Source organism: Petromyzon marinus, chromosome 22, assembly GCF_048934315.1.
Source record: "Petromyzon marinus isolate PM22_M1 ecotype Great Lakes invasive population chromosome 22, UKy_Petmar_22M1.pri1.0, whole genome shotgun sequence".
Taxonomy (NCBI): Eukaryota; Metazoa; Chordata; class Hyperoartia; order Petromyzontiformes; family Petromyzontidae; genus Petromyzon; species Petromyzon marinus.
The window spans coordinates 17,695,684-17,709,622 of record NC_133688.1 but is presented as its reverse complement, the minus strand read 5'-3'; the positions used below and the strand labels follow the sequence as shown (position 1 = coordinate 17,709,622).

At 46.3% G+C, this 13,939-nt stretch overlaps 1 protein-coding gene across 1 annotated transcript in view; it reads right to left on the bottom strand.

The window, feature by feature from the left end:
- LOC116944887 (BMP/retinoic acid-inducible neural-specific protein 3-like) overlaps positions 1 to 9,085 on the bottom strand; it is a 32,580-nt gene extending 23,495 nt beyond the window's left edge. The window contains exons 1-4 of the mRNA XM_032958746.2: positions 8,766 to 9,085; positions 4,689 to 4,882; positions 3,306 to 3,478; positions 151 to 256 (exon numbers count right to left, since the gene is read on the bottom strand). Coding sequence (XP_032814637.2) covers positions 151 to 256; positions 3,306 to 3,478; positions 4,689 to 4,882; positions 8,766 to 9,010 — 718 coding nt within the window. The 5' untranslated portion in view covers positions 9,011 to 9,085. The remainder of the gene's footprint in view (positions 1 to 150; positions 257 to 3,305; positions 3,479 to 4,688; positions 4,883 to 8,765) is intronic.
- Between the last annotated feature and the right edge of the window lie 4,854 nt (positions 9,086 to 13,939).

The following is a 13,939-nucleotide window of genomic DNA, read 5'->3' as shown; positions in this document are numbered from 1 at the left end:
GGCTTAATTTTCTTTTCTTTTTTTCCCCCCATCGACAAGCGCGTGGCGTACAAGCGCGCTTCGAATGCATTCAATGAAATATCGAGAATCAACATGGCAGCGATGATGCACATGGTGATGCATGTGCGCAGGTGGTGGGACCGTCAGTACCTTGCAGTTGGATCTTATTCTCCGTGCTGTGGATGAGGACGGAGCTGACCAAGTCCAGGTTTTCGTAGCTGCTGCACCCAAGGGGGCCCTTGCGCGTCTCTGTTACCTATGGTGTAACGGCACAGGAATTAATGGCTCATTTTTAATTGTTCTCGCCACCAAAAGGAGGAGGCGGTTTTTTTTTTTTCGCCCGACAATAACCCCTAACTCCCAATCGTGATAAATTTGATAACCTACACAGTTTGTTTTCTTATCATGGGAAATGGGTTCTCAGGAAAGGCCACTCTAATTTGGGTCTGCTCGTGGTTGCATGAAAGGCGTTCGTAAATGAGGTATTCTGCCGTATCCGGCACAGCTTATTAGTGAGAACGCGTATCCGTGACCATTGCACTTCTTGCCTATTAAGTGCAGATCATTTCGTTGCACGAATAATGAATCGTTAAATTTAGACAACATTCCCAGGTGCCCGCCCCTCCGGTTGATGTAGCACGCCACCTTTAAACTGCTCCCAGGCCGCGCTCCGGGAATTCTAGATAAATGCGGGGAGGTGCGCTGTGTATGAATTGCGTAGCTGTAAAAAAAAAAATTAGATAATTAGTTAATGTGGGAATTGAAGGCAATGGAGAGAGAGATTAAATAACTAATAATTTGAAAACCGCAGGCTCGAGAATTGCCCACAACTTCTTTAAACGTAACAACTTTCTCGTGCTCAGCTAAAACAAAAAATTGTGGCGTCTGAAAATTGCAAACCATGCAATGGCAGATAATAAACAGTGATGTTAAAGGTCAGTCTCAATATTTATTTTAATAATTCCACTTGAAACTTGAGGTGAGACGATACATATTGTGAGCACGTACACCTACACCACATTCTGGTCAATTCCATGAGGATCTAACAAGAGGTAAATCCTCCAATGATGAGGGTTCAGGTGTGTGTGTGTGTGCGCGTGCATCTATCTGGCTTTGAAATGCCACAAACGACGGTAAGGAGCATCTCAACCAAACACTTGGGAAGTTCTCCTTTATTAAAATGCCGAACAGAGGGGCATATTTTCCATTTCCCTTTCCAGCCATCAAAGCACACACACACACACTGCATGTTCTGGAAGAATTGATGTTGGTCAGAGAGTGCTTGAAAAATATAAGCAATAAAAAGGAGGGAGACCACATAAAAGTGGGAACGAGTGTTTTGTTAAATTCTCTCAAGCCTTTCTAAATTTGTTTTTTAACAGGCTTAGGGCAGTTTATGCTCATTATACCCCATTAACAAGGCAATCGCAAAGAACACAGAAGGCATTTCACTGGCCAATGAAAAACACGTTTATAAACCACTTAAATCCAGGGGAAATAAGTGAGTTAATAATTTACATGTTTGCTCATTTGAGCACAGCTAATTAAAATTTCACCTGTATTGTAGTATTTACACTTGCAAATAGATTCGTGGTTGTAATTCAACACTTTCTGCGAATTAGTTTAGAGTGACAAAACGCCACGCTCTTTGTGTTGGTAACATTAGAATTCGGACAGCAGTGACGAGCATAAGACATTCCGCATCGCCACTGCAAATGCAATAATCGATGCTGTATTATTATTTCACAAGGCTACATTTGCTAATATTTTACATCTAGTGAAAAGGCCTCCAGAGTTTTGCTCGACGATTATTGCACAACCCACTCCTCCAATATGGCGAGCGGGGGTTCTGCGCTTTATAAAATGGGATAAAGTCTGAGCCACCTCGGTGGACTATTTAGGTTTGCAAATTACAATTTCGTTGACTTTGGAGTATATTTTAAAACTGCAGTGATTTATACGGAGGCTTTTGTAATGCGCATCTACAATGTTTTTGATGTAGTAATAGGGCTTCTGTGAAGCCTTCTTGCTGAAAAAAGCTAAATCGGTGAGTTGATGAGCACTCAAAAACACTTAACAGGCCATTTACTTGCACCGAAAGGTGTTTGAGAATTTATTATATTTTTTTGCTTTCTTCAAATGTTGCACTTTTACACAAATATTATTTGACGCAAAGGCTTACAATGTATTGGACGAAGAATATAAAACGAGACCGCAGGAAGCATTTTGATAAAAATAAAACATCGAAACTAAATGTCTGTCCCTGCTGTGGCTTAATCAGACGGGAGAAGATATTTTCCAAGTTAACTGAATGTTCTTTTTGATGTCGTGAGAACAACACCGAGTCGAGAGAGGCTTTAAGAATGGCACAAAATGGTATGGGTTTCTGAAAGGTGCTATTAAAACAAAGATCGATAACGTATTCATCCACACGCGTATTATTATTATTTTTACCGGGTTGAGAAGTGGCACAGGGGATTCGCGTAGCGTACTCGGAACCCGGTGACCCAAATTCGATTCACGCCGAAGTCCAAACCAGTCCTTGTCCTCCCCCTTTCACCATCCTTCACTGTGACCAGCCAGTGCCTGATTATCCTAGTAGCAAAAGTAGCATATGCTACGGACCCCCCACTTTCAAGCTATCAATTCCGGTTCAGTGATTTTGCACTTGCGATATTACTATACTGCCTTAAACATTTCTGTTTTAATATATACGTGTTTTTATTTGTTTATTTAGGGTCCCTTCATAACATATGCTGCAGGCGCCGCACTAGCTTATTCCGGCACTGTGACCAGGATTTGTGAAGTATGGTCACACAACCCCTACGACTGACATAGCATGGAGGGAGGCCCTCCATCCCAACGGGAACTGATAAAAAGCTATCAATTTAAATAGTTCTATATTATTACCATGTCACGAAAGAACTCCTCCTTATCTGCAACCATATTACCTGTGACTCCTATTATCTGAAGGTAGCCATTTGTTGAACAAAAACTCCTATTATCCGCGGTCCTTCCTTATTAGCCACGATTTTTTTTTTCCGAGGTTGAGTGGAGTAAAATCGTAGATAACCCCATGAATAATAGGATCGGTGGTAATGGTCCCCTGGCATCGTCGCAGATAAGATGAGTTTTTCCTGTACAACAATCAAAGCGGCGTCGAATTTCCCTGGTTTTAAAACGTTGGCGAGGGGCAGTGAAAAACGCACGATGCAAGAGGCGGCCAAAGAACGCAACAATCTGGGCGGCCTGCTTAATTGTTCAGCGGCGATCGGAGCACGGGCGCCGACGATGGAAGCCGTTACCTGCACGGCCCAGCCGGTGATCTGGATCTCGTGCAGGCGACGCAGCGTGCTCTCGCGGTTGATGAAGTAGGATGCGGCAAGCTGCTGGATGGCTTCCAGTCCCTGCACAGAGCCATTGTCTGGACGTCCCCCGAGCCGCGCCAGGTCCACCAGTATCGTCAGCTTCTCCTCGCCTGCGGGGAGCGCGGCGGAGCGAGACAACGGGCGGGTCGTCGGAGATTAATAACGGTGAAAAAGGGGGGGGGGGGTGGGGGTTTGGGAAAGGCGGCCCCTGTGACTGCTGGCTCTTGCCACTGTTGGCGGATAGGGCCTGCGTGAGAGAGAGCTTTTAAAACGCCTCTCCAAAAGGGATTTTTAGGTCTATTATTTCCACGTTGGCCAGACGTCTTTTTTGTTGTTGTATTGTTGGTTGTTGTTACTTTATGACCCCGTGCCCCTACTGGACATCTGTTAATGAGAGCTTTCATAACACATCGGATTTCTCCAGGATAAATACAAATTCTGATTGTCTTGGAAGAGGTGGAAAAACCCATATTTTACCCCATCACACGTGACCTGCCAATCAACTCACTGCAGTGCAACTATTTAATACTGCTGGGGGGGGGGGGGATTTAAAAAAACGTCGCCCAGTATTTCAACTGCCGTGCCTGGAGGTGCAATCGAAGTGGTGCCATCTGGGTGGCATATCCGGTGTGCAATCCATGACACCGTGGCAACATCCATAATAATGGTAAATAATGTTAAATGATGCCCTTCTTTTCAGCCGACATCAGATGCGGATTTAAAATTATCTTAAATGAAGAGAAGACCGGATAAATTAATGCCTTGTCTTGTCAGCTCATCAGCAAGCACAGCAGCGGTCTTTCGCATGGGAATGGTATGCGGGATATAAAATTATAGGTATGGCCACACAGGCGAAATAAATTGCATTGGTGTACCACCATGTTCCATTATGTGTGTTAGTACCAACCAAGCCGATAACTTTGAAATTCCCAAGGTAGTTTAATGTACCTGGTTGAAAAATTCCTCTCGCTCTGGCGGAGTGAGATATCAGGCCCTCGCTGTGTATAATAATTATATGTTCTCTCTCAAACCCATTACATGCCGGGGTAAGAAATATGTTCCACTTTCACGTACTGACAAGTCATTTTTGGCTCCGTGGAAAGTCTCGGCACAGCCCAATTGAATCAATCATATAATTATTAAAAGTTTTGTGCATGAGCGATATTGGCCATAGAGCGACAGTCGGCTATCTTGGAATGAAAACAAATATATATATATTATTTTTTATGGAAAATTCAAAAAAATTAGAAAACCTTTGAGAAGTATATCCCGGCACGCAATATCGAACATCAATGTAAATGTTAAGCGGCGTTTGCTCACCCCCGAGCTTGCCCGAGACGACATAATGCGTGCCGTATTTTCGAATGAAGTTATCCAGGAGCTGCTGCTGAGTTGGCCGGCGACCCAGTTGCCTCACGCTGCGCATGAACTCCGGGGAGAGGGGCAAAGGTGCGTGGGGGAACTCCGCCCGTGACTCCACCGCGATATTACTCACTTTCCAGCGAGCAAATTCCCTGCAATAAAGAAAAGAAGCAAAGCCAACTGACTGACTGCGTTTGGGGAGTGGGGGGGGCAAGGCCACGGGGCCACAAGCCAACGAGTGATCTTTCCAAGATAATAATGTGAACGGAACGAAGGGAACGTTCTGGAATAAAATGAACGAGGGCGGCTGCGTTTTGGATCGCGATGATACCTTTGTACGGAACGTAGTTGTTTTGAAATAACGATGACACCTATTTTGGATCGCGATGATACCTTTGTACAGAACGTAGATGTTTTGAAATAACGATGACACCTATTTTGGATCGCGATGATACCTTTGTACAGAACTTAGTTGTTTTGAAATAACGATGACACCTATTTTTGACTTAAGGCAGAAGATGTATTAACTCGATTAAAATATTTCACACCTGTGAGAATATTACGTGCCGAACTCGGAACTATTTGCAAACAGAAAGGGAGGTGAACCTGGCAGTTCACAAGCGTTGCTTCAGGCAAGCCAGCCACTACTGATGAGACTCTGCAAGTCAAAACTGGTCAAGAGTTCCGCTTGTATTGTACCAATCATGCTGAAAATATACACTCCCAGAATGCCATGTTGGCTGATACGCTTTGTAAAAAGTACCTTATTGCTTTACGTGGATGGAAAGATACGCTGTCTGCTTATGTATTTTGTAACTTAAATATTCCACAACGGCGCTACTTATTATTTTGTGCCACGGGATGAAGTAATACACTGCGCTGCCTAAAGACTGCACGTGATGTATATAAACAAGCAATGCACAACAAAACACGAGCGTGCGTTTACATTTTTGTTTATTCTTTCCTATACTACCGACCGAATTTGTTTTGGAACACAACGTGACACATTTGGAAAGTACAAGACGAGGATTGATGAGCTGTTTTAATGTTTTTTGATCAGTCATTGCAAACGGCACCCTGAGCAATTGCCTTGAAAGGCTCGTCAATTGCTTTATCAGGCTGGTAAAAAAAAAAGACGTTTCTTTACCGATGTTTTTCCAGCCATTCATCACTGGAAGTGCATTACTTGAGCTTAGTAAACACACACACACGCAGCCCAAATCCAAATGCAAGCGATGCTCCTGCACATTAATCTAGTTCCTCGTGTGATAATTGATGGAGCCATGAATAAACACGTTAGCGTGCATAAATTTAGTTCTGCGTGTGATCGGACTTGAAAGGGGACACAGCTGGATTGCATGTCGGTCAGAACACCGTGTCACCGTTAAAATTATCCAAATTCCAATCTAAGCGCCTCGCAGCAACTGAACCTGGTATTGATACTTGAGCATGTGCTGCCACCTAAGGCAACTAAACCTCAAATTTGAAATGAAGTTAAAGGGGCAGCCGTGCAATTGCTTGCTCACGCCACTGCTGGTGGTCAGTTCTCCACTTTAGAGAGGGAGCTCCGGACGGCGCCTATTGGAGGTATTTTCGCCTACTTTTCTAGGCTGGCCAGACCGTCTTCGAAGAGGTGGGAGTACCCCATTCTTGCCGATTGACTATGGAACACCCATTTACAATGCTGGGAGGACAGAGGCGGTGGGGATTTAAAAAAACTTGGCAATTGGTTTAAACGCCATGCCGGGAAATCGAATCGAACAGCATGCAATACGGCTCTCTTGCTAATCGACTGCTAGATGAGGGCCCACCAGCACCGCGTGGGTTGTGGGGATTATTATTGGGCATGCTTCACCACGCTGGTTGGTGCTGGTTGGCGACGGTGCAGAGCCATGGACTTGGCAGCAACAACAGAGTTTGCGGTGCTGCCCATCTGCTGTCATTGCAGCCCCACGGCCGCCTGCGACGCTGGCCGTGCACGGCGGTCGCCCGTCCAGTTGACGGCCAGGCTCAACCCAGCTTAGCTTGCGAGATCCCACGAGATCAGGCGCATTCCGTGCGACTTGAAATCAAAGGCAACGTCGACATAATACAAGGCAAAACGAGAGCTTGTACAATGCCTAAATAGACGAGGAGCCTCTGGAGGCTGTGAACAGCAGACGGTAACTTCTGGACAACAGTTCTGGGGCCCATAAGTCTAAGCCAGATGAAATTAAGATCTTTGTCTCTGCCTGTGCATGTGTCTGCACGTGGGCGATTGCGCGTGTGCATGCGTGTGCACTGCTGAATAAGACGCCGTGTGCCTGCGAAGCTGATCACTTTAGACAGCACTTTCGTTGTTTCCATGGCAGCTTTGCCCACTGCATCGCTTGTGCTGGGGCCTGCTTTTAGCACACCTCAAAATACTAAAGGCAAAGCATTTATTTCATTTTAACGATCATCCCCGCGTGTGTCACATTTTAAATTAGGCCTGATTTATTTTTGTTTTTCAGAAAGCGTCTGATTTTTTTCGGTAAGAAAACAGGTGATGAATTTCCAATACGGTCTTTACTATTTATTTATTTTGCTTACCCAGGCCTGAAAATACCAATTTATCAAGAACAGTTGAACAATGTAATTGTATGAGTAAACTAAATATGCCACGTGTTTTAATGTAAATATGAAGAAAATAAATATGACCCGTTTTTATACAGTCCAGGTGATGTGAAAACAACTTTTAAAATAAGGTGAAGCCTTGCTCTTGCCACTGCTGGTGGAAGAGGCCTTCAATGGAGGGAGCTCTAAAGAGCCCCTCTAGCAGAAAATTTTGGCCTACTCTTCCATACGTATGCATGTGCATATATCGATGTTGAACGTCGTTGACGCTGTACGTAGCAAACTGTGCTCAACGGAGGTGAGGGAGAAGGACAACAAACTAAAACCACACGGGCACCACGGAAATCTTGAAAAAGGTTGGAGTACCGACACGTGACCTCACCACACGTGACCTCACCACGTGAGCTGCCGATTGACTCTGATTTTACCCACGTATACAAAGGATGGAGAAGGGGGCCGGAGGGGGGGGGGCATTTTATGAATCTTTCCCCATTGTTTAAACTGCCGCAGCAAAGAGATTGAACCGGCGACCTCTTATGATTGCAAGAGTAGTGTGGTGCTCACCAATGCACCGTGGCAGCATTCCGATATCAGGCCTCCTTGTTAAATGTCTATTCATTTTCATTGTTTTCAATGGCTCAAAAGCGAAACAAATTGGAGTGCCCTCTCTGTTGAGATTCGGAGCATCGCGTCCCTCCCCCTGGCTTTCGGCTGCACAAGTATGGCAGGCGTGCAGCTTCTGCCGCGGCAAGTGCACCAATGCGGCACGAAATGAATCCGCACAGTGTGTGTGTGTGTGGCCACGGCAAGCCGAGCACTACTGACAAGCAATGCATACAAATATTGCAAGTGCACAGGCACAAACCGAAAACAAATTACTTCAACTAATTTACAGCCGCCCGGGTGCCTCCGGTGGCAGGGCTGGCGGGCGGGCGGGAAAGGTTACGAGTTCAAATCCTGGTTCAGTGAGGGCTGGTGGTGGAGCGGGTTGAGTCAACCCATCATTAAAATCTGGGGTCGATAAAATTGCTACCACTTAAAATGGGGAAGTCGACAGCAGTTACCCTATGAAGATCCCCCCCACCCAACCCCACCATAGGAATGTGGAATTTCCCCCGCTGGCTCAATGCTCATTTGAGTAGGAAATCACTGTTTACTTGGCTTTCCACATGTGTAGCGCGAAGACGGTTATCAAATTATTGATGACAATGATGATCTCATCGGCTCTAAATCCAGCAATTCATGGAGACGGAAACAAATGGAAAAATAATTAATATAAAAGTTTGGTTCAATTCGTACCAGCTTTGGCGCTACAACACCGTCATTACCATCACGTAATACATTTGCATTTACGAAATAAATGGCTCAACCAAAATAAAAATTACCTGTTACAATTCACACACTTGCACAAAAACGACGCGGACGAATAAAGGACCGTACCTGTAGATTTTGTATCGGACGGTGTAGCCCTCGCTATATTTCTTGAGAAAGTCTTTGTACTCCTCTGCTTCGTGGAATGGCCCGCGGTCCGTGAGCAACCAATCAAACGCGTCGCTTTGGCCCTGGCCTCGCCCGTCTCCTGCCGCCACTCCTTGCGGCAATCCCAGCGTGCCGTGCATCTGGCTGGTCACATAGTCCCAGGCAGCCAACAGGCAGAGGGCAGAGAAGATCCGCGGCCAGTGCATGTCTCCCTGCGCCCCTCCGCCGTTCTCTCATCATGCTCGCTCCATCGTTCCGACCCCCCCCAACCCCCCCCCCCTGAGCCCCCCCCCCCTCCCAATTCCTGTGGCCAGCTGTCGTGGTCTCAGTGGCCTGTAGAACAAGGTTTAGACACAATCCCAGGTGTGGTGGAGCTCGCCTGTGGGTGGGGGGGGGGGGGGCAAAGAGAATTCAATTTTGGTGAAAAAATGAGAGAGCATTGCAAGGGGGTAGGGCAAAGGGGGGGGGGGCGATGGGGGTTGGGGGTTGTGGGGAGGAATGAGTAAGTTGGATGGTGAGGGGGTCTGGGAGATAGATGGATAGGAAAAGGGGATGGGACATTGAAATTGAAAAGAACGCAGGGGTTGCCGTGTGGATTTTTACTCAAGTGTAAAGGAATAACATTAAAATATATATATATTGCACATCTTAAAATATGTATTACACCGGGCTTCGAAAACATTTAGAAAACTGCACCTGAACAGTCAATGGTCACACTTATTTTTCATGCTTCAGTGTCGCGTTCTGATCGGTAACTATATCATCGCTAAATTGGATGTGCTTAATGCGTACAGATGGCGCTTCAAGATAAAACGCAATTTCCGCCAAGAACGCTTGAAGACATACATGACCGAGCTACAATTAGCCAAAAAACAGCATTAGGTGTTCAGAAGCACACACTTTAGTCCCACTTTCACCCGCCCGATGTCTTCAAAGTCGCTCGCGCGTGCCATTGCTATGGGAAGGAGTTTGCGTCGCCTGATGTGTCGACCTGACCCTGGAACCTGCCGCCCACTGTCAAATGTGGCATCGTGTTGATCCTCTGTCCGGTCGGTATAAACGGCGGTTTTAAAACCAAATGGAGGCACCGTCCGGCGCCACGTGAACGGGCGGCATTTGGCGAGCAGAATTGAGGCACTGCATGTAAACTATGAACTATTTTTTTTATTTTATTTTACCAGGTAAGGCCCACTGAGGTACACAGCTCTTTTTCAGAAGCGACCTGCCCACAAATGATCGCTCAACGAAGTGGCTCATCATCACGTAGAAATGTCTAGCAGCCAAATACTCCCAAACCACTTTTCTAAAAGTGGAGGGAAAAACCGGAGGACCTGGAGAAAAATCCACGCGACGACGGGGAGAACATGCAAATATACAGGCATCAGGGTCGGGAACAAATCCACGACCTCCAGGTATTGGGAGCCACCGTGGCTCCCAATACCTGCGATACGGCGGTCATTTGGGCGTGAGATTTGTTGCAATCTGCATCAGGCACATGTATGTCTGTGATTAATGATAACAAACGCCCATCAATGTGAATGGCACTTGATGCTGTAAATCAAACGCAGAATATGTCAGGATTTGCTACCGAAGGTGACAGCAAATTGAGAGAAATCGACTAAAAATCTGCAAATTCGGCCCCTGATTTACGCAGCAACCTTAGGTTTATTGACATTTTCGTGCGGTCTAAATGGCCCTTTTGTGACCAGTTTCCAGAAGTAGTAGAAAACCGTATGGATTTGTGCCTAAACATGATAAACAATATGGCATTAATGTCAATTTTCTCGAGAGTCCTACGCACCACGTATATAGAGCTTCCATTTTCCTTTGGCATAGGCAGCATTTCACACAGATACTTTCATGAATTTTATTTAAAAACAATTATTTCACACTCCCACAACAATTATTGCATTGGCCCGAAGCCTGTTATTCGCCAAATACAATCAGCAATGTTAAACATAATAATATTGTATTGCTTTTTTAATATGCACGCTTAAGGGACCAACACAAAGCTACCCCACGAAACATTTCAAATTATGAGCCAGTGGAATTTCACCAGTGCAAAAAAATATAAATCAATTTTTGATTAAAAAAATAATACACTGTATAGAAGATTATTTGTCTGCCATGGCGTGCTGATGGAAGATAGATTGATGACTTCGGGGCTGATGTAGGAGTGAGATGGATTGCAGACCAAACGACAGGAGTTGATGGAATAATAATCATCATCATAATATGAGAACTAATCAATTAATTTACAATTACGTTAACTCTTTGCTTTCCTGTCAATAAATCCCATGGCTCCCGACGGGATGACTTTCGCTTTTTGTTCAAAACCCCCCTTTTGGTGGTCCCTCACACTGATGCCATTATCGAGTCCACATTCATTCTGCCCTGTGGGAGATACCAAACGACCAAAACAAGACGGTTGTCCAACCGCGGCCATTCGTCACCTCCCACGGGCCCTTCCGTTCCCTACTTAAAAGTGCCGACCGCGTTCGAGAGGGGTGCATAATTGCAAGTTCTTACGGTGAAGTGGGGAAATTTGCCGCAGTCGTGGAATTACTCAGTGGTCATTAAAAAGTGTGTGTGTGTGTGCGCGCGCGCGCGCTGCGTACGTCCGTGATTTTTTTTTTTGTACCGTTGCCGGAGGCTGATTTTATATCAACGATCGTTTTTGACTAGTAACTTAAATACAACAAATATGTGACGAACCACCCAGCAACCTCTTCCATCGTAAAAATGCGTTGTGCATTGTCACGCACGGCTAATTCATGATCATCTCGCGTACGTCCCATTGGTCAGGTTTCATGCCGCAATTCGAATGATTGCGCTGCCATTGAGACGGACAGTCGGATCGCCATCGGCAGCGGGCACCGATGATGCGTAGACATCGGACTCCGGACTGCAAATTGCTTGGCTCGCAGAGCCCTCCCGCCCGCCGACCCCCCCCCCCCCCCAGGGCCCCCACCGCCCCCCCCCCCAATCTCCGCCCCGTACTCCCTCCTCAATTTCCTTCTGAAGGCCTCCAACTTTCAGCCACCTTCTCCCAGCTTCCCCCCACGGTGCGATCGCACGCGTTTTAATCTGGTCGGCGGTGATGGTGAGCACGTTTCATCTGTCTGCTAGTGCTCTGAGAGGGCATTTCATCTGCCCACTGGTGCGGAACAACACGTTTCATCTGTCGCTGGCATGGGCCAGCGTTTTTCATCTGCACATGCATTCGATGAAGGTCCCTAACCCACCCCATCCCTCCCCCCTCCCACTTTAGACTGCCAAAGGAAAGGTTAGAGCTGTAAATGGACGGAACCTGAATTGCTCTGGGACACCACGAGTAGACCATCGTATAACATTTTTTTTTTAACTCGCAATTGTTACTCACAGGTGCGTAACGCGCAAATAGAGGTGCCCACGGATGATTATTCCATTACATTCCAACTCTTTGACTTTAACCTTGGTCATTATTGTGACATCCTCGATGGAGATTGGTGGAACAATGACGGGGTGGGTGTGGGGGGGGCGGGTGCCATCGAAGCTCGGAGAAGATGATGCAGGCTCGGGCGCCGTAGCGACAAGTCGTGTGATGCAGTTTCTCAATTACAGGTCGCCGTCGGCGTTCCTCGCTGGCAGGGAGGAGTGCTGGAGGTCTCTGTGGTCTCTTAATTGTCCTCGCGCAGCGTCTGAATTTCCACGCGGTGTCGGATCTCCCTTATCGGGCGGCACGGTAATTATCCAACTGTGGTCAAGAGCCACGGTATATAAACTGCTGCTGCTCAAACAATAAAGTGCAGACATGTCAAATGTTGGGAAAGTGAAAGGTCAAGACGCGGCGCACGGCGGCGCTTGTCACTGCTGATCAAGGGACATTTGACCTATTCTAGTAGGCGAGACAAGGAGGGGTTAGATGAAGGGGTGAGACGCTTGCTTGGCCCCACCACAAACGATCTGCCAATTCGCCTTCCCACTGCCATGCGCTCGGCCGCACCTTGGAGCACACCGACTGAAAATTGAATCCTCCATGTCCGGACTGATCATTCAACTTGACAAGGCCCCCCGGGAATTGCCGCAGAGTTAAACACAGGTGTCATTTACGCCGCATTCCGCTCGCCATCGCAGAGTGTGTGCCACGGTGGCGAGATATTAACTTCCTGGTATAGAGGAGGTTGCGCGTTCGATTCCAACCTTGACGCCTGTTGTATATTTGGAGTTTGCGTGATTTATCTCCCCGTGATCATCATGGATTTTTGTCCGGGTCCTCCAGATTTTCCTCTCCACATTTAAAAATCAACACCACTCGTTTAGAGTATTTAACCGCTATACATTTCCACGTGACGATAAGCCACTTCGTTAAGCTATCATTTGTGATTGCCAGGTCGCTTCTGAAAAAGAGCCACATAGCTCAGTGGGCCTTACCTGGCAAAATAAAAAGAGTTTTTTTTATGCTTATTCATTAGAGCACCACTGATGTTTTGCTGTACGAGCGCTCCGCGTGTTGGGATATTTTCTTCAGCAGCTGATGGAGAAGTTCTTAAAAGGGGCGTTCGGGCGTGTGGAGTGTAGCATCCGCACATCGTGCCAAATAAGACACAGCTAAAAGCCCGAAAACACATTGGAGGGATTTACATTGCCGTATAGGTAAAATGTATACTCGGCATATGATGGAAGTCACAGGAAATAGGTTATGATTTTTGCACGAGCTTAAATCTGCGATTCACTGGTTAAGCAACATTTAAATTGACGTGGCTTGTTTTCCTCCGACTGTTATATTTATTCGGGTTTCATGAGTATCATAATAATAATGCAATTTATTTACCCAGGAAAGCCACACTGACTCACTCAAGAAGGTCCTGAAAAAGGGGGATGTTTGTCCAAACCCATAAATAAGCGATTGGCATGTGGCAGGAAACCGGAGAACGGGAAGATATTTTGCATACGAAGAGAGATATGACGCTTAAATGTCTGCACAGATTAATTCAACAATCCATTGCTCTGCTACGAATATCTCTGGGCTCCCTCCATTCCCAAGCCTACCACCACCACAATACCCTGTGTTCTCAGGCAGTCTCCCATCCGAGTCATTAAGAGACTCAAACCTGCTGAACTTCCAAGATCTCGCGAGGTCAGGTGTAATATCT